This window comes from Rissa tridactyla, chromosome 2 (assembly GCF_028500815.1).
Source record: "Rissa tridactyla isolate bRisTri1 chromosome 2, bRisTri1.patW.cur.20221130, whole genome shotgun sequence".
Classification (NCBI taxonomy): Eukaryota; Metazoa; Chordata; class Aves; order Charadriiformes; family Laridae; genus Rissa; species Rissa tridactyla.
This window is the reverse complement of record NC_071467.1, coordinates 126,659,950-126,681,021: the sequence shown is the minus strand read 5'-3', so window position 1 is coordinate 126,681,021 and position 21,072 is coordinate 126,659,950. Positions and strand designations below refer to the sequence as shown.

Genomic DNA, 21,072 nt, shown 5'->3' with positions numbered 1-21,072 from the left:
CAAGTATCTAAAGGGTGGGTTTAAGGAGGATGGAGCCAGACGCTTCTCAGTGGTTCCCAGTAACAGGACGAGGGGTAATGTGCACAAGCTGGAACACAGGAAGTTCCGATCAAATATGAGAAAAAACTTTTTTACGGTGAGGGTGACAGAGCATTGAACAGGCTGCCCAGGGAGGTCGTGGAGTCCCCTTCTCTGGAGACTTTCAAGACCCGCCTGGATGCAGTCCTGAGTAATGTGCTCTGGGCAATCCTGCTTTAGCAGGGGAGTTGGACTAGATGATCTCCAGAGGTCCCTTCCAACTCTGAAAAATTCCATGATTCCATGATTCTTGTCCAAAATCTTACCTACACTTCTGATTTATCCAACGGATAGTCACAATGACAGATACCTGGCACACTCTCTTGTATTTCTCAAAAAGTTACTATGTTTCTAGGTGCACTCTGATAAGGGACTGCAAGCCTAGGAATAGCTACTGCTCTTTTTATTCCAAGAGCCATGCACATAAGCAAATGATTAGCCTTCCATGGTATCTTCTCTGGAACACCCTAGAATGAGTTATCTTGCATTATATTTTGGAAGTGATACTTCAGACCATCAGTGGAATCATTTTAGCACCACTTACTCTTGGCCTGATTCTAGGAAGATATGGCCATTATCTAGAACTCCCTCTTTTCCAAAGATTTCAGGCTTGATTTTGAATTTCGACCTGTGAAAAAGTAACAAGGGCTGAAGGGCTGCCAGATTTTGTGCTTTCTCCTTCCTTTGATGTTTTCAAGACCAGAGTGAAGAAAGCCCTGAGCATCCCCATCTGATCTCACAGCTGACACAGAGCAGGAGACTAGACTAGAGACCTTCTTTAGGACCCTGAATTATCCTATGCATTCCTCAAGTTTCCACTAGATATGCTGGATCTAAATATTTTAACTTGATTTAAAAAAAAAAAAAAAAGTAATATGCTATTTTCATACCATACCAATAGAGAAATCTGCAACTTTCCTCTTTTTCACTGAGGAAGTAGTAAAATAGAGTTTCAGTTTGCATAATACAAAAGCCATTGGCTAAAAACGTCCATCTATTACCAAACTGGCCTCGTGGTGCTACAGGAATAAGACAGGGAAAAAAAGCTGGCCATGATCCAGGATGCATCTTCAGATTTACTCTCCCTGCAATGGAACAACTGCTCAAAGCTATTAAGAACTCTGAGAAACCTCTCAGGTGTCACTTAATCATCACTTCTGTGAGAACATTTGTCTGCTTCAGTCCCTGGAACAAGTGGCAAAACAGAAGAATTCAAAAAGCCTAGAAAATAAGCTCACCGACTGATATGATGCATACAGCAAATGGCTACATCCCACAAGATCAACTCGTTCCAAGATCAGAATCTCATTGCAGTCACTACAGTTTCGGCAAGGCGATCCTTTTCCCACCTTCGCATTTGTAATAGAGTGTCTCCCAAAACGTAAGGGAATTGACCTGGGACTAGCTTCTCAGCCCAGACATTAAGAAAACAAAGACTATACAAACAAACAAACAAAAAAAAACAACAAAATATTCTCCTATTCTAATCAGACCATTGCCACTTCTCAGTGAAAAATAACAAGACATCCTCCTGTTGCACAATGAATAACAGCGGTGATGGGTTCTTTTTTGCTTCATTAGAACGTGCCTTGGTAGGCCAAAGGCTTGAAGCAATTTAGGCTGCACGCAGCTGTACCATTAACACAAACAACTGACCACCCCTCAGGCTACTTCAGTGTTAACTGAAATCAATGCCTGGACTGGAAGCAGTCTGCCGTAGAGAATCTACAAAAGTCCAACGTCATCCAGACTGGAAAAGGCTGTGTTTCCCTACAGCATTTCTTGTGTTCTAGAGACCACTTCCCTCCAGTTTTTAAATGGACTGGCAGACCTGAATATCTCTCGGAATTCCAAATAGCTAGACGGACAAAAATTCACACCTCTAGCTTAAAGAAAAATTGAAGATTGCGTTCCCATCCCCTGTAACTCAGGCTTGAACATTATAAGCCATATATCACTGGTGTTGAGATGTCATTATCAGGACGTCTTATATTTAAAAATTATGCAGAAGCCCAGAGACATTCTGCCCAGCGCAGAACACAGCAGCTCATCTGTTTTGTGAGCCTGGCTGATGTAAATGCCTCACAAGGGTCCCTTGATCTTTCTGCATACAGCTTCTCATTACGGAACCTCCTCTCACTCACCTCCTAAAAAATTTTATTGCCGCCCACTTCTTGTCTAGCAGCAACCATGACCTCCCACATGAAACCACAGTGACTGCCAGCCAAAAAGAAGAAACTGGTTGAGGACACCTGGTTATACTACGCAAATTTACTCAATCCAGCTTCTGAGAAAGAGTATCTCTTCTCAACCTCCCATTCCTCCCCCTCACTACAAATGCCAGCTGTTTAGACAGCTCCGTAGTTTCAGAGCTTCGGAGTGGCACGTACTGAACAAAATACTGGAATGGTTTGTACAGCAAATCTCAATGCAGTCAGTGGCAATAACAAGTCTTTTTTCTCACTTCTTTCCACAGGCTCTTGGGTTCGTTATCACAAACTAACAGTTCTACTTTAATCTGCCTTCAGGAGAAGGTTCTACCCACTAATTCTTACTCCCCATTTCTACTTTTTGATACTTTCCACAGGAATGTGGCATCAACAACTCTTAATGAAAATTGGCCATAGAGAGTAAAGAAAAATATTCTTAGACATCACAGTGCACAAGACAAGATCACAAAGCCATCTTAAAAGGAAAACATGTTACATTTTAGTTTTATTTATTAAACAGATCCTTCAGTATTTACCTTCCAAATGTAACAGAGTTGTTTTTTCATGGAAATAAAGAAAATCATTTCAAGGATGCGACCGCAAAGTAAGCTAAAGCTAAATGCTGTTCAATGAGTCAAGGTACAGCCGGTGTAAGACCTTTTTAACAAAAGGACGTTTATTTGCAAAACACTCAGCTTCAACAGCAGCCAGAGTGCTATCTGCAAGCCCACTCAGCATGGCAAGGGGTGTGAATTTGCATTTGCTGGCGCAGCCTCCCGGCCACGCGGCCCCTTCATTTGCACCCTGTCACTTGTCTGCTCTATTAACATTATTAACTTAATCAAAGAATGCCATTATAGTTTTGTTGCACTTTTCATTTAATGCTTCAATATTTTAATCAGCACTAATTTAAAATCCATCAACAAAACAGAAAATACCAAAGCGAAGCTACAATAACAACATTCCTGGTTTAACCGTTGCACGTGTATGCGTATCGCAGCTCTGCTATGATTTCGTATGATTGGAAATACTACAGTCTCTACCCGACTTCATATACCCAGAGACAGAATATGAAAATGCTACCCTACGGTTTCATGAGAAAGAGAGGTTGAATCCGAAGAGGACAGAGATATTCCAGGTTTTGTGATGGCTTATCCTTCTGCTGCTCAGAACAGCACTGGGTCAAGTCCAGCCCAAATCCATATGGGAAAGCAGTCAGAGTTGCCACGGTTCCAATCAATTATTATGGCGACGTGATGAAACAAATTCAGTGCATAAACAGACATTCCAACTTCAGTTAACGGACAAAAGATGATTCATTGTTATAACATGGCAAGGCTAAATGGAAAGACAAAGGCAGAGACACTAAACTGAATACTAGGACTGGAAACTTCCAGATGTGAGTATAAAATGCCCCTGAGCCAGGGTTACTCAAAATATAAAATACTTCAGAATGTACTAAAAGGAGATAGTTTTTATAGTTCTGTCAGAGTAATCATTTCACCTAGCTTCACAATTTTAAACAGCAAGAGCCAAATGATCAGGAAAATTTTTTTTTTTTCCCTTTTAAAGCACACCTTACATTTCCCAGTAAAATGATTTGTGAACTCTGTCTGATTAAAACTCTCCAAATCTTCTTTAGAACAAAGGTCAGAAAAATAAATCTGGTTATGGAATGGAGGGGAAGTCTTTGGTTTCTTAACTGTATTTCTGTGCCAAAATGGGATTTAAATGAATATCATAAAACTGTATTTGCAGTCTGCTTCTAAGATCTAGATGGTGGGTTTGTCATTCTATTGTAAATTCAAATTTAGAATAAGAGCTAGATTTGTAGCTCTGATTACTTAATTCTAATTGCGCAAGTTGTAATGCTAGGTTTTATCAGTATAATAAATAACCTCTTCCGTGAACCAAGGGGAAAAGGCATATACAGCCATGTAACAGGCATCTACTGGTTTTATCATGCATATTTCTGGCCATGAAGAGTATTAGTTTTTTTACAGTAACACCATTGTGAACTAATTGGAAAAAAAAAAAAACAGGCAAACAAATAAATGAACGAAAAAAACCCTGAGTCAAAAAAAGACCCCAAAATATCCACACAATGAAACTTAACTCCTAAAATCATACAAGTTCTTTAAGAAGTTGTACCTATTATGTATATGGGCTGATGAAGTTAAGTAAAGAGGTATCAGCGGGTGCTTACGTCAAGGAAAAGGCTAAGCAAGTTAAAATATGTTTGGGAAACCAAACCTTCTTGCTCTCCAGGTCAAACCCTTTACCCATCCATTTGTTTTGAAAGCCGTGCCTTCACAGCAAGGTCTGCATTCCACATGGCAAACACTGACTGGTGAGACCCCAAAAGTGACCGAGGCATCAAAGCGGTAGCAGATATAAGTAGAAGTAACATCAGTGTTCACACTTGCTGAACAGACAGGCTAGAAAAATGTTTTAGGGTTTAAAGTCTACCCGCAGATTGTTCCAGCTGATCACAGAAAAGAGGTTTACTTGCTGCAAGAGGAGAACTTCTATTATTTTATATTAAGCAGGTTTTTTTATATATATATATTTTATATATATATATATAAACACCTACATGAATTTCAGACATTTACTTTTACAAATACTACAATAAGTGAGGCGTAGAGAACTACGCCTCCAGCAAAACAGAAGATTTGGTTATGACTACCTCAGTATGACCAAGAACATTATTTCCCAGGAGACAGAGAAGGTAAAAAGGAACGAGCTGACAGAACATACCAAAGCACATTCTTGAATATTTCAAGAAGAAATGCGTGAAGATGAGAACATCTGAAACTGGAAAGCTCAAGCACAACTTCATTTCCCTACTATCAACTGTAGAATTAGTCCAGGCCAGGCCAGTAGCAACCAGAAGTCATTAGCATACGTGCATACATCTAAGTTTATAGAAGAGGCAAACAATGGACAGGTTTGTAGGTTTTTTTCCTTCCTCCATCAGTTCAATATAGTTAGAGTCACCCACTTCTCTGGAGCGATAACCTGCTGACTTCTATCCTTACCGCACTACAACCTTTCCGTTACTCTCAGAAGGCATAAACACCAGACAGAAATGGAGACAAGAGTTTTTGTCTTGTTCTGTGACATCACTAGACGGGTGAAGACTAAAATCAGTCAGCGGGCCCAGGTGAAAAAGAGGTCTGGGTTGCTACCGCTCACATTTATTTATCCAGCCTACCTGGGCACGATCCAACATGTTGGCACGATACCAACTGATTTCATTGTGCTGCCTGAAACACAGAGGACTTCCACTCCCCACCCTAAATCTGGATTTGGCACAATTTGTTAGCCGTTGAGAAGAAAAAATTCAAATAACTTAAGTAATAATTTTCTGTCTAAAATATCACCTATGTGTACACACACTTCTACACCCATCCAGCACTATTTACTTGTGCCCTTTCCCCTGGTCATTGTTTTCATACTAAGAATGCAGAACTACTACTTTTTCACTACACAACTTTCACATGGCTTTAAAAAGGGATATAAAATATTGCTTTCTCTCCAGAAATTATTTTTGGTGGTGTCAAGTAACTTAAAACATCTTTGTTTCTCAGCTTCTCGTCACAAAGTTTCCATATCTGCTCCTTAAGGGACGGGATCTTTTCATACAAGCATTTAAAAGTTTTCTTAAGCAGTAGAGTAAAATAGTACTTGATTTACACTGTGGTTCCCACTACGCTACTCCTTAACATCTTCTGCTTAGACTATCTGTAATAGAATTCTGGCTGTAGCCATCCATCTAGGTTTTCAAGCTCCTGGGAGATTTTACAGGTAAGGTGCCAATGCTAACCCAACGTCAAATCACTTAAAAACAGGCTTTTTACAGGACTGTTAATATTCATCATCTTAACAGGATCTTGAACCTTTTGCTGGACTCTTGACAAAGACTTCGTTTACTGTCTAGACCGCAACGGTTGGAAACGCTAATCTTACTTTACATTGCTTTACATGGTATGAAACTACAAAAAGTATAAAACAAGAACTTCTGCACATGAGATCATTGGGAAAACTTCATATTTGTGTTTTACAATATTTGAAAAATAGAGAAAAGTCTCTATAATTAACTCATATAAAAGGTGAAAAGAATGTCAAAGCTGGCAAATACTTGTAACTTGACTCAGTTAAACAGCAGGTTTGCTCAGGTGTCCACAACTCAGTGTGCACCCTGCCAATTTAGACCCTTAAATGATGCCCAAATAAATATATCTTAATCCAAACATACACAGAAGTGTTGTGCTTGGTCTTCAGCTGGTGTCAACCATCACAGTGCCACGGAGATCCATAGAGCTATGCCACTTTTTACCTACACAGGCTGGTGGTGGCCTATTGAAAAGGGTTTGCAGCACAAGGAGAATAGGAAGAGCAACATTACTCCCCAAAATTGAAAGTTATTTCGTACTTTCAATACCTCCCAGTTCTCTTGTGAATAGTTCTCACTTCACTTTGATAATCGCATGCGCGTGTGTATGAATGAGTCAAACCTGTAAGTCTGTTTGCCAGTTAAAAATTGCTGACAGCTCACATACCACAATTTTACTTTTCGATATATCTTACATATAACGCCTCTAATGACTTAGCTTGAACATTTTAAGTAAATTTCCCATTCCTGCATGAAGTGGTCAGTACTGTCTACAAAAGCCAAAATTTACTTTAGAGTCCATTCTTGGAAAACAGAGTGTTTCTATAACTTTGAAAATTTAAGCAGCATACCAAAGTACTACACTTTTTCTTTTTTTTCTCGCCAAAAATCTTCCTGTAGCCCACAATTAGCATTAGGGACATACAAATCAGGTCTAAATTTGTTTTTTACCTTACATTTGGAGCTGTTAATGGACAGTAAATGACCTGGTAAACAAGTCCAGTGCACCTTGCAAAGACAGTACAGCAGAAAGAGTGATTATCCTTAAAGCACAGTTGAAAATTAATTGAGATGCAAACTATATGTGCTGCAGTATAATTTAGTGTTCCATGTTGTTACAGTAATTACTTAAATGAGAATTTAGTGTCACGTGATACTTTACAAAACATTTATAAGAAGCAACTCTGACAGACTGAAGCACGCCACACTTTTTTGTTCAGCTGAATTGGAACAAAGTTATAAAATATCTCCCTAAATTAACTAATCTACGGTAGAGCTACTCTGAAAATATTTTAATCACGGCAGCAAACTGCAGCACTACAACCTTTGCCATAATTGCATAGCCGGAACAGTCAAAGATTTTCAGTTTGACCGGCACCTTACACCACACAGTCTGTGGGTTCAATTCTGGCTCTGCTCAGGTCAGTGCCAAAATTCCCATCAACTTCACTGCATCCAGGATTTTTGGTCTATGTGCCTAGCTACTGCACAGCACCCACGAATAACAGGTATGTAACTTAAAAGGATCCCACCAACTCTCTTTTTTATGCAAACTATTTCCCACTACCAGCCTTGCACTCAGAATTAACAGGATAAATATTTACAACTATTTTTAAGCAGACACTTTTATTCTCTAACTGGATAACGCTTCCGTTCTTTGCACCGTCGTTTATTTTAGAGGGGGTTTTGATACCCACTGTCAAAACCTTCGCTTACACTCCTTTAGTCTGTTTTCTTTCTCTTTGCCTCATTAAAGAGGCACAAACAAGCAAAAGAGAAAAGGAGGTGTGGCTGCAAAATCACTCTAGCTCAGAAACATCCAGGTGACAGTCGGTGGGAGAAGCAACTTCTAGTTTTCTTGTCATTTCAGACCTGTACTTGAGAGTATTACTTTCATAGCAAGCACCTTCTGCAGCACCCCGTCGCCTAAGACGCCAGGCTCCCCGTCATCCCAACACCTTTATCACCAGGATTACTGCGTGCGTTACAGCGCTCTATATACTTGTGAAGAGTACAAATACACCTTCAGCCAAATTATTTTCTCTGGAAAACGCACAAAGTTACTTTGGGGACTGATATCTCCAACACCCAACAAGCACGAATTAAAAGCAGAGCCCACAGCTTAAAACTGTTACTTTATGCTTGAAGGGGTTAGGTCGGAGACTTCTGCAAACCCACTCGGCCAAATAGCGGGTTTAAAACCCACGGGGAACGCACAGCTAGAACAAATTCTAAGGAGATTTCCAGGCGCTGTGGCCGTATCTCCACAAGCAGTTGGGTTCGTTCATCAAAGCAGGCAACGGTGACAGCCAAGGGTGCAGTAGGGAAACCGTACATGACGGATTTGGCTCCGGGTAACCGCATTCACCATTCAGCACACAACGGGTCACGAACCTGAACACTTGTTTTCAATAGTTTGTGCGACACCATTCCCTTCCATGTTTTCAAAGTCAGGATCGGGTTTTGGAAGAACTGTTCGTCTGCTGCTTAGCCACGGAAAAGAGCATCTATCTCCCCGAACAAGTCAGGGGGAAAAGATGAGAGCACACGGGCAAGTATTATTAAACAGCACTTCCTGGGCATTAAGACCAGGCAGATGCAAGCCAAAAAAGATTTCGAGGACTCTTCCCAGATTCCACTGGCGTTTGCCGGGCTGCAAATGCTCTCCCCAACAATCAAAGGAGCCGCTATCAAAGCGAGATGCCAAAACGCACGCCAACACCGTTCCTCTCCCCTCGCCTCGGTACGCGGTAAATAAGAGGCATGAGGCGCAGCCCGGCGGAGTTTGGGCGCAGAAGGGGGACGGAACAGAAGATCCCCCCGCCCCAGGGGAGCCGAGCGGGTCAAACAAGTCACAGACAAGTTGTCCCGCGGGGGGGGGCAGGGGCAGGGGGAGTGTGCCCCGCACGGACATTCCCCATCCCGGCCCGCGGAGGGGGTGCCCCGCACGGACCATCCCTACCCCAGCCCCGCCGCGGCCGCCCCCCTTACCGTGCCGCGGCTGGGGTTTGCCGCCCGGCGGCTTCTCCTTCCTGCCGCCCGCCGCGCTCCGCATCCGCCAGCCCGCCGCCCCCCTGCCCAGCGCGCCGGCCATGCCGCGGGCGGCGGCGGCGGCTCCGCGCAGCGCCGCGCACCGGGAGGCTGGCGGGGAGAGCGCAGGGGCGGAGAAGGGACGGCGGGACCCGCTGCCCGGCGGCGGCGGCGGCGGGCGGGAGCAGCGCGGTCCCCGGCGGTCCCGCCTCCGCCCGGCCCGGTGTCAATCAGCGGGGGCGGACGGACGGGCAGCGCCGAGCTTCACACACACCCCCCCGCCCCCCCAGCCCCGGGCAGCACCGCCCCGCGCCCCCCGCCTCGATCAGCCGGGGGCGGCCTCACGGAGCGCCGGGGCTTGGCCCCCTGCCCGGCCCGGTCCGTGCGACGCCGCCGTTTTGGGGGAGGGAGGGCAGGGCAGAGCGGCGGCAGCCCCCTTGTTCGTACCGCGGGGAGGGAGAACATGGGAGGAGGCGGTGGTGGGCTCCCGGGAGCAGGAGGCTTCCACGCTTGGGAAATGACAGTCCTCAAGCATAAACCTCCTCCTGCCCGCCGGCAAGTCCTCCTACAGCACCTCCGCTGAAAAACGTGTGTACGTTACCTCCTGCCATCGGAATCATTGGTTCTGCACACCCCTGACTCCATAACGATGAGTAACTCAACCTGAGATTCCCACCTCCCACCAGCCCGTGTGTGGTGAGACAGCAGCCTCCCTCCTTCCCTTCCTCCCGCCCTCCCTCACCTCCGCGGAGCATCCTCTTCCTCGCTAGAGTCCCGGGGACTGTCACCCTCGCCGTCGCCATCCTCCCCTTAGCTTTGGCATGGGGCCTCCAAAATTTCTGTTAAAGGATCGTTGCGATGTAAGAAACGTAACACTCTCTGAAAATGTGACGGCTTCTTAAAATCAGATTGAGGGATTAAAAAGTTGCAGGCACAGGGAGATGGAATATTTAGCAATTTGCAGGCAAGAAAAAGTAGTTTGAAATGCAGTCGCAGTCCTGAGGCTTTGGCAGAGCGGCACGTTTCCTAAGTACAAATAACGCGCATAACTTTTGTTTGCAAGCTTGATAATAAATCCACCTGTATGTCAAATTATAGCAGTCACCGCGACAGCCCTGAAAAGGTGTTCCACGGTTGGTTTTTAATTTTTCATTCACATATATATCTATATGTTCATCAGCAACTCCACCAGGCAAATCTTTCTTTCTATCTGGACACTTTGAAATGCAGAGAAAATGTATGCAGAATTTGCAGTGGTCCTTCTTTCAAAAAAAAAAAAAAAAAAAAAGGGAAAATAAAGCTTCCTTCCTGTTCCACTGTATTCCATCTCTGTTTCCTTGACTTCAAGAAGCTTGTGGAGAAAGATAATTAGGATTCATTGTTATCGTAAGTTTAAAACTTATTCTTTGGAAACTGGCTCAGAAACAAGTTGGTTTTTTATTATTGCTTTTTGTTTTTGAAAGATTCTCTTTGGCTTCGAAACTCAAACAGCCAAGGTGTAACAGAGCCACTGCCTGCAATGCAACAGCACTGTTTTGTCCTCTAGTTAAAAATTACCTGCCTTTATTCCAATGCTGATCTCCTCTAACAGCCTCTGCAAATCCATTATCCATCCCAAGCCCTGAATTCCCCCAGGTCGTTCTGCCTCACCTGTGAATTCTGGCTCGCAGAAGAGAGTCAGTCCGGTGGTGGTGTCTGCTGAAGCTGCTGGTGCTTGAACACGCTGCATCAGGGGTGGTTTTCATTAGCACAGAGAATGATTCATGTGAACAAGGATCGCTGACCTTGACCTGACATGTACAGATGCACCCCGTGGTGATGAATGCAACAGAATAAACAGTTAGATATGACTGCTTATTCCCTCTTGTAGTGTTGTTCTTGCCCAACTCTATTGCACTATAATACAAATAATGACTCATTTGCTTACCGTCATGATATCACATTTAGAAACCTGCTATTCATCTCCGCTCGAAGGATCTTGAATAAATACACTCCCAAAACGACTGATTTAAATCATATCTATTTCTATCACTTGATCCTGTTTCTGGTGTTATTGATACAGACTACACAAGTGGGTGTGTGGTGTATCGTGTCACTGCTGTTCTACATCAGGATATTTTTTTATAGTGAACAGTCTTTTATTAAATGTACTTTTATAACAGTATTTACACAGGGGAGGAGGAAGAAAGAAAAACAAAAGAAAACACATCTGGAGATATATCTCCTTTTGCAAGGAATATGAAACTCCTACCACAATTAGTTGGAATGCAAATTAAGAACAGGGTATAAAAAAGTTTTGTACAGAGCAATATTTTTAAATTATATAAAAATATATAGCATATAAAACAAGGAATTAGTGTGGAGAGAGAAAAGTCTGCAACAGTTGTATGTAGAATTAATATTCCAGAACACGTTTAATAAAGAGGAAAAAGGCAAAAAAGACTTATACCAACCTTACATACTTAAATTTGTCCTTGTGCAAAGAGGTATTTTTGCAGAAACTTCCACAGCTGAAAAAATATATTCACAACCCCTTCTTGAAAGATTGATTTTTCCATGATCAACATTTCATAACTTTCCTTTTTCTTTTTTCTAAAGGAGTGAAAGACACAAGAGTCTTCTTAAATATTATTGTACATGTGGTTTAAAAGACCATCACACTTATTCATCATATGCTCACAAAAGGTGTAGTGGAGAATATGAGCAGCCTCTGTTGAAAAGAAAAAATACAGATATAAAATGATAATATTGAAATGTTATATAATACCTCTATGTATCATACTGTCATTCCCTTAATGTAGCATCATAAGTTGCAAGCTAATTTTTGTTTATGTTTCCTGCTCATTTAACAGCAAAGATGTACAATGGTTTTAATTTATTAACTTGGGGCTGTTTTTCCACTGGTGAAGGAGTATTTGGATGTCATATCTCTCTGTTTAGTATGTTCTTCGCATAGACGCATTAAACAGACTGGTGATTTGAATACGTGTTCTAAATTTTGCTTATACTAAACTGACTTATTCAGACCTTCACAAACAGGAGCATTGCCATACTTGCTTTTCTGCTTAGGCATCTGTTGTCTTACCTAAGAATAATACAGAAGAATTTCCAATAGCGCCATTTCTCAGTGCTGAAATTATTACGCTTGCTTCCTTTGGAAAGGGCAAAACGCAGTAGCTTCTACCTTGTCAGTCCACCTGAGGACATGACCTCAAATTTGAAGGCTTCAGCCGAGTCCATGGTAGCAATCCAGCTCTGATCTAGAAGCCCCAAGGCGGTTCTGCCCCTTCTCACCTTCCAATCCAAAACTTGCTGGCAACACCCTTGTAATTTACTGAAGATAAATTCAGGTACCTTCGCCTAACCTGGCCAAACAGAGGAAAGCTAGATGGAGTAGAAAAGCAGTTCACAAAACGACACCAATTCCTTGCAGAGCACCCCCTCACATTCCACAAGGGAATCTGTGCCCCTCCAGAAGATGCCACCAGGCATTATGTAAATACACAAGTGATTTCGTACAAACCAGACAAAAGCTGCAAGCACCTTTTTTTCTGGGCAAACACACCTGCCTGCAGCTGCCCTCCTCTGCTCTATCTGCAAAGCGGTGATAAAGCAGCTAAACTGGCACCTGTACCCCACCTTGCTCTTTCGCAGCAACCTCAGCGATATTCCTGCATTGCTTTGGGTCAGCCTGTGTACGCTCCACTTATGCTTCCCGGTGCTGGAGGAATTGGAAAACCAATGGGGTGGCTTTGATACCAGCTACAAGACAAGGCACAGGGCAGGAGTTAGGTGGTGGTGGCTCTTGCCTTGGCAATAGCAGTGTCCGCCCCCACCACAATTTTATAATCCGCGGTATAATCTTTCTGAGTCTTCTTGCTTTCATGTGCTAGGAGCAGCTGAGCACATGCTGGCAGCAAGTTCAGGAAAGATACAGCACCGGCACGGTGGGCAGCGGGGATCCCCACCAGCTCAAAACCACGAGAGCACTGCTGGCCGAGGCTGTTTGAGGAAAACTTCAAGGCCAACCTTAAACAAGTCATATTCTTTGCTTCCTGTGCTCAGAACTGCTTCACAGAGCTGGGGGCAGGTTAGAGGACTAGATATTCATCATAAAAAGGAATGTGCAATGGAGTCAGATCTTAGTACTGAAAGTTTGACAGAAAAGACAGCCGCTATAATTTTACATGGAATAAAGCAGAAATAGTGACTTATCTTTGTATCTACAAAGCCTAATTTTCAGGTTACATATTCCCAAAATTCAAGGTATACTTAGATTCCCAGAATCTTTAAGTGTGATATTGTTTCTCCTCCTCCTAGAAACTAGGGAAAAATAGTAGGTAACTGTGAAACATCGTCACGCTGGAAAGCAACGTTTCTGTTCCCTATGCCCTTGGCCGTGTTTGTTTCAGTGCACCTCTGTTCCTTCAGTTATTATGCCTAACAGCAGAAAATTTGTTTTCCAGCAAGTGGAAGTGAAGGGATGCATTTCCAATGGGTAGGACAGAAGATAAAATTCACAAACTGCGCCCTTTTCACACCACACAGGGCTTGATGCTGCTGACCACAAAAAGCAATTGGGGGTCTGCCCAAAGAGTCAGGGGCACCGGGTGGATGCAGAGTTAGGCAGAATTCCCATTTCTTGCAAAATGGGGATAAGTATGGAGATGCAGAAAGCCCATAGGATACAGTTTTGACCTCAGAGCATTCCAGTTACTATTCTGGAAGCTGAAATTTGAAATGATCCTATTACATGGTGAATGTCCTGCCAAAAGTCCATTTTACTCAAACTTTTACTCAAATCTGATCAGAGGGAGCTACTTCAATCACAATCCTGTCTCTGACATATCATTGGGGGACAGAGTTGGCTGCACATTTTTGTCTTTTCATCCAATATACTGAACAACTTCAAGACTTGTAAGCTCAAGTTCATTTTCCCTGGTGTTGAAGTTTGAGGTATTTCAAAGTTTCACTGTTACTTAGAGCAGGCCGAGGAAACTGCATGCACAAGTGCATCACTAACCCGGTGACCAAACATTTCAAGAGATATAAGCATGTATTTCTAGGTACCACCATTTAGTAGCTCACAAATAAACTGGGAGGGTTCTGAATGAAATAAGAATTGTAAAAACAAGTATTAAAAAAAAAAACAACAAACAAAAAAACCCCACCCTGAATATTTACTGTTCTTTCAGGTCAGGCAAGTTTTGGTGGCCGAAATACAAAACTTACATAAAGGGAATTTCTGCTTTCAAAGCTATGGAGTTATTGCAGGGGTGCCTCTTGGTCCCTTATATTAGCTAATGAAACAGAAATGCTGCTTAAGAGCTGCATCAAAAGACAGATAATCTTTAGGACACACAAGAGACAGAATCCCAAGAGGACACACTGGTCTCATGTATTTACTACTGCTTCTACTCTGGATACTCTGAGGAATGGGATTTTAGATAAATATAGAACAAAAGTATGCCCAGGGATCTTTGAGAGAAGAATTAGGAGGACAGTCATAAAAGGCTAAATTTGGCTTATAATTACCCCAGTCACAGAATTTAAGAAAGAAATAGCTGTGGTAAGAAAGTTTAAAGAGGTCTTGCTTTCTACTTCTTTCCAAAATGAAATAGGTTTTCCCTGAATTTTCTGAATTTCTTAGGAAACAAATTTAGCAGTTTGAGAGAAAACTCCCATTTCTTCCTTTTTGACACATTATTTTGTGTGATCTGCAACTCCTACTTTATTTCTTGTGTTGATTATCAGTCTTTCTCGGTGTTCAACTTGGTGCCTGTTACAAATATGTTTCCTTGTCTCTGTGTCAGAAACACATTTGCTGTGCTTTACTTTAAAAAAGTAGCAGTGACATAAATTGAAGTCAGTTTAATATCATAAAAATGACGATAGAATCTGGACTAAGAATTTAGCCTTACAGATGTGAGCAGAAATGTACAGAGAGAGTAAAATTTCATATCCTAACCAGAATAAAGCCATTGCCCTGCAGTGGGAACTTGGGGGAGAAAAAAAAAAAAAAAGAAAAGAAAAAAAAAGGGTCTCTTTTTCACCTGTCACCTTCTTAGAGGTTCAGTGAGTCAGATACAGCCTTAGTTTCTATTTGCAGCTCTGTAGGAAACTGCAGAAAGCCTATTGCCAGGGGCTGCAAAAGGAACATGCTGAATGAAACATTACCCCCGCTGGCTGTGCACCTCCCTGCCGACAGCCACAACATCTGTAGCATCCCTCCAGCATACGGTAGGTTGCAGGAGCCTGCAGAAAACCTCACGCGGGTTTTATGGTACTAGCGACTGCGAATGGCTCGTTTGTTCTTTGTTTGGCTGTGACCATAATTCAGGGTTTCACTCTCTGTTCCACCGGAGTTCTGCTTGAATATGGCATCTGGGATTGGGCCCTAACTGCAGTGGCTAAAAGCCCATCAAACACAGGCTGTGCTACATCCTTACTGAGTAGCGTGTTAATGTAACTGAACTCATACAGTTACAGAGGTTTATTCACCCGTTAAATCCACTACAAGCACCTCATATGACTCTTCCCTGGCTTTTAGTCAAAAAATGTTGCTTTAGGTGGTTTTGGTAAAGAGAATGCTCTAGCGTAAAGCCACATGGAGTAAGACAGATTTGCAATTTTTCAACATGTGTCTCAAAATTACATAATTTGGTCTGTGTTTTCCCCTACTTTAATAACCACCTAATTATTGAAAGAACTAGTACATTAATATTTAAAGTAAGTATAAATAGGTATCTAACAACCACTCCAATATAACTTTAAGAAAACATTCAGAGTGTTCCTATGTAACATCAATGAGGAATATAGAACCAAAATAAGGAAATTCCTTTGGAATTAGGTATACAGGAGATCCTTGATCCCTAGCATTAGTTCTTTTTGCTTTGGCTGGTTCCCCACTAGTCACCATATAGCAACAATTCTTTAAAATTTCCAGTTGCCTTCATCATTCCTCAAGTTTCTTTGGTGCTTTCACTGGCCCCTAATGGTTCCCTAATAGAACCTTTTCTAGTCAGGGTTTATTCTCTGTTTCTTTTAATTTTGGACGTATGCAGTGCTCAGGGAACATTCAGAGCTGAGGGGACAGCTCTGTCACATTCAGTAGCTGGACTCCAGGACATTGACACTGATGACCTGACCATCTAGCAGAACATTCTGACAGGTTCCTAGGTTATTGCAATAGTACTGCATGACACCTCTGTCTCACTGCTTCCTCCTCCTTTGGTGTGCTATGAAGAGAACTATCACAATACAATGGCACACACTACTTAACCTCTTTAAAACCTATTTGCCCCGAATAATAGAATTTTTTGCAATTTCGCTCTTTCAGCCTGCAGAGGAAGGGGTTCAGTGGTGGGAAGGTGACGTTTAGACCATCAGCTGGAGGCTAACCAATGTGTCCCTTTTCCCCGTGAAAACTTTTCTTTTTCCTACACAAACCAGAAAAATAATCTCAGCCTGGAGTGAGAAGCAGATGCTGGTAATGTTCACAATTATGACGCATGTCAGGTCGTGCGCTGTCTCATTAATCAGCACATCTCACAGCTGGCAGAGACCAGAACTGTGGGAAATGCAAGATGGGGGTTGTTGTCAGCACTTCTTCACCCCTCCATCGGCAACAGCGGGGGCTCTACCACCAGGCGCAGTTCCGACGGATGCATTTTGGCCCTACCTATTCCATCTTTCAGTCTTGGTCAAAATAAACATTTCCACAGTACCGGATGAATAGAGAAAAAGAAAACAGCATTTGTGTCCTATGTAGGAAACGGGGACAGGAGTCAAGAAGCAGCTTCTATTTTACCCAATGCGCAGCTGAGCTCCGTAACACACTGCTCCCAGGAGCCGGTCCCGTGTTGCTGACCACAGGAAAGCAGCATTCCTCTCCAGGGTTGCGTCAGCTTGTCACAGCCAGCCTCTGTCTTTCCTATAGACTAGAGATAAAAATACAATTTAATGTTTGACGCCTCTTGATTTCCCAATATGCTTTTTCACGTTGAGCTTTCATAGCCACAGCAGTGAGGGATGCAGAAACGCATGACACACCGTGGAACCACCTGACTTTTAAAAACTGACAAACCACAAATAGAGTTGTTAATAATGATGCGTGTCTTTCTATTTTTTTCTGTCTAGCTACAGTGAAACTAAAAGGCACTACACACATAAAACTGCCCCAAATCTGCCTCTTCTATTTCTATCTTCATCTCATATTTTTCAGCATGAACACATTGGATCTTTCAGGATTTCATAACCCTATACCTCTCAGAAGCATTCTTTATATAGATACATAGTTATATATAAATCATGTATAACTTATTTGTTTCTTAAATAGCTGGTAGTTCATCTCCATTTCAGTTGCTCATTGGACCATGCTAATAAAACAAGCAATGATTCCTATCAGTAATCAGGGAGCTAAAAATTATAAGACAGTGTTCTTAAATGGCATTTTTATCCCATGGGGCACCTGTGGCTTGAGTTTGGTTTAAGGGCAGAAAAGGTAATTCTAGGTCACTCCAGTCTCCAAAACACAGCACAGGAATAAAAATGCAGGTTTGCCAAAACCAAAGATGGAAAGTGCATACACTAGGCCTTATTTCTGAATTACTATCATTTTTTTTCAGAACACAAACTAAATACAAATTTGAGCACAGGTGCATACAAAAAAAAAAAAGAAAGAAATATTGATAATTCAAGTCTACATACCTAGAGTCCCTCTTCATTTCTAGAAGCACTCTGTACAGCACTGCTGTAAGAGACCAGAGACAAAAAGCCTGAATATTAAAAGCCGCAGCAGTTCAACAGAGCAATACAACACCCTCTTAGGCTTAGGTGCGTCTGGCGCTACAGCCAGTCCTTCCACTCATGCTTAACCAGAAATCATAAGTATTCATTCACACAGAAGGAAACATTTTTTAAAATGTATCATATTTTGCCCTACATTTACCTAATTTGCAATAGAAAAAAGAAGATACGTGAACCTCTGCACCTGATAAAAGTCAATTGACTTCAAAGGGCTCGGGACTTTACACAGAATTTTCAAAAATATTTTTGGATAATATAATACTGAGTTTAGGTCAACATCAGATGAAAGTCTCAAAAACACTGGTCTGATTCTGTAAAATTTTCATCTTAAATGATGATACTGATTTTAGTGAATCTAGTAATTTTAGTAAATTTAGTAAAACTGCAGGATTGAGCATATGCAGATGATGAATAATGCATAGCTAGAAGTGTTATTTATTCTGATAAGATGGAAGTTCACCAAATTGATCTACAAACACTGGAATTAAATTTAATGATGTTTCAGAGAATAGAACTTTCCTACCATGTACACTATAATTATATTTTCTAAATCACATGTGGTTGCAATTTTAGGTACAATAACTGCAAAGACCCTAGTAAGAATATGATAAACCCAAGGCACATGAAATATTAGGTAGTGTTCCCATGCTTTGGAGCAGGTTAATATTTTCTATATCCAAATATCAAAGAAAGAGAAACTCGGTTTGGATCAAAGCTCAACTTGCCTTATTTAATTTCTATTCCTGTGTCTGTCAATGGGAAACTTGCCTCAGTAAAGACAGAAGATGAAATCTAATACACAGCACATATCTAACACATAGCACAATCACCTAAAATTAGGGAATATAATGACTAAATTATAAATATTTCACTCTGAGAAGAGAATAAGTAATGTCGTGCTATGTGTCCATGGGAAGACCTGCCTTAGAGGTGGATTCAAAGAAAGCTCTATAGAGAATTAGAAAACTGGCAGTTCACAAAGCTGTTTAGAGACTGCTAAAAGTAAAATACAGAAATACTCCAGGGAGAATTAAAAATTCCCACAGGTCTTCCTAGCAAAGAGATGCTGTCTCTCATTTCTTCTATGACATAAATATGTCAATTATTTATCACGTAAGACTTTATATATCTCATAATAATTATGACCCACAATCAGCTGAAACACTGAAAACATGCTCCTTCCTTGGAAAAGTCTATAGGGCCAATGGCTAATGTCCATTCCTAGAAAAGATGTAGATTTAATTCTGACAACAGCAGAAAAGGGATTTGAACTAGAATTTGTCACTTTCTACATAAGTACTCCAACCACTAGGCTGTCAACTCAAAGGGAGATTTCCTTTTTTCAGTCATATTTTGATTTGCAATTAAATTAAAAATAGTGGCCCGAGCTACACTTGTGGGGCAGCCATCTCTCCGTTGCTCACTAGGCATGCTCCTAAAAATTCCTGCTAAATTTTTTTTCTCAGGGGGGTTTAAGCAGAGACACTGACTGGATCTGGATCCTGACTGAGCCTGGGTATGAGCCAGGTGCCAAGCTGGGTGCCGGCCCTCTAAGTCCCTGATTTTGCCTGGCTTCCAGTGAAAACTCAGAAAGAACTTCAGGATTTTCAGCTCAGCCCTGTAAGTACTTATTCTTGCAAGCAAGGGATTTGCGGGAACAGTCCCTTAACTTTTCACGTTCCAAGTTTCACCTGCCAGAAAAATTTAATAGACTATTCTGTGGTTTTGAAATCATGCGGAATACAGACTTAGTGCCAGCAGTTTTTAAATAATTTCCTTCACTATTAGACATAACTGTGCAGTGGAAGTTTGAACTAAAACTTGCTTCCTTGGCTAAATATTATCCCCCTGCCATTTTGACCTACAGCCTATAAAGAAAGCCCTAGAGTATATGCGTAAGCACGCATATAGTCCCATTAACTTCACTGGGCATAATAAGAAAATGGCATGAGAGGTTTTGTTTCTTTAAGTTATTATTTTAACATTGTTCAGAAGGACTGAACAATTAAATGTTTCTTTGGAGAGATACGTTGAAGACATTGTGCTCAATCACATGTTTTTTTTTCAGCAGAGGGGAATTCTATTTGCTTAATGGCAAATTCTGGATTTTCACAGATACCGGAATTGCTCAAATGACATGGTTATAGGAAGCTGTGGAGGGCCTGAAAAGTTGAAATTAAAAGAAAAATCACTATGTGTTGATGTATAAACAACTTCACATTTAAGTTTTTACTATTAACTTAGCATTTAAGCAACTGAGAGGGCGGATAAAAATGCTTGTAGTCCTAAAATTTTCATAGCTTCAGTAACTGATATTCACTATTATTTAAAGTGTGGTTTCTTTTTTTCACCCTAGGGAGAAAAAAAAAATCAGTTATCTATTTGCAAAGGCATATGGCATCACATGATCAATCCTCTACCCCCGTCCCAGAAAACGTGCATAGCAAAAGTCCTTCATCTGATTCTTCATCTGATTACTAGAAACATCACATATACCTGCCAAAGGTAATGAGATGTATACCTGTGAGATAACAGAAATATGTTATAATTTTAGGTTTTGACGTCTAACATTTTACCAGCTTGTAAATTGTGAAATTATTGGACAGAATTTCATTCAGAAGTCCTTCATTCAACCACATGCTAGTGATGATACAGCCCTCAAAAATCTAGGATTAAATGCATCTTTTTAAACACTTTGGTCTTTCCTTCACTGAAAAGATCATTCAAGACCAAACTGAAAACTCATACTGTTATTCTTAGTCATTGAGATATAACAAAAGATACAGTTGCTGTCAGTTTTTAGAAGATTTGGTTCCTGGTTTAAGGAAGTAAATTTTTGTTTTCCAAAAAAAATCAAGCTAATAATTTGCACTGCACATGTTATGTTTAATTACAAAATAGTCCCTTCCATGTTATACAACTAGCTGTAGATAAAAGTCAGTTTCTTATTATATACTCTAGAACTCTCTCCAATTAAAACATTTTTTGTGTCCAAGTGGTAAACCTACATGTATACGTTGCACCTAGACATAAAATGAATCAGTAGTT

The 21,072-nt window shown here is 41.3% G+C and overlaps 1 protein-coding gene across 2 annotated transcripts in view; it reads right to left on the bottom strand.

Moving 5' to 3' along the window:
- ZNF385D (zinc finger protein 385D) overlaps window positions 1-9,302 on the bottom strand; it is a 443,449-nt gene extending 434,147 nt beyond the window's left edge. For both annotated transcript variants that reach the window (XM_054189915.1, XM_054189916.1), the window contains exon 1: window positions 9,178-9,302. In XM_054189915.1, the coding sequence (XP_054045890.1) occupies window positions 9,178-9,280 (103 nt within the window). In that variant the 5' untranslated portion in view covers window positions 9,281-9,302. The remainder of the gene's footprint in view (window positions 1-9,177) is intronic.
- Window positions 9,303-21,072: the final 11,770 nt, after the last annotated feature.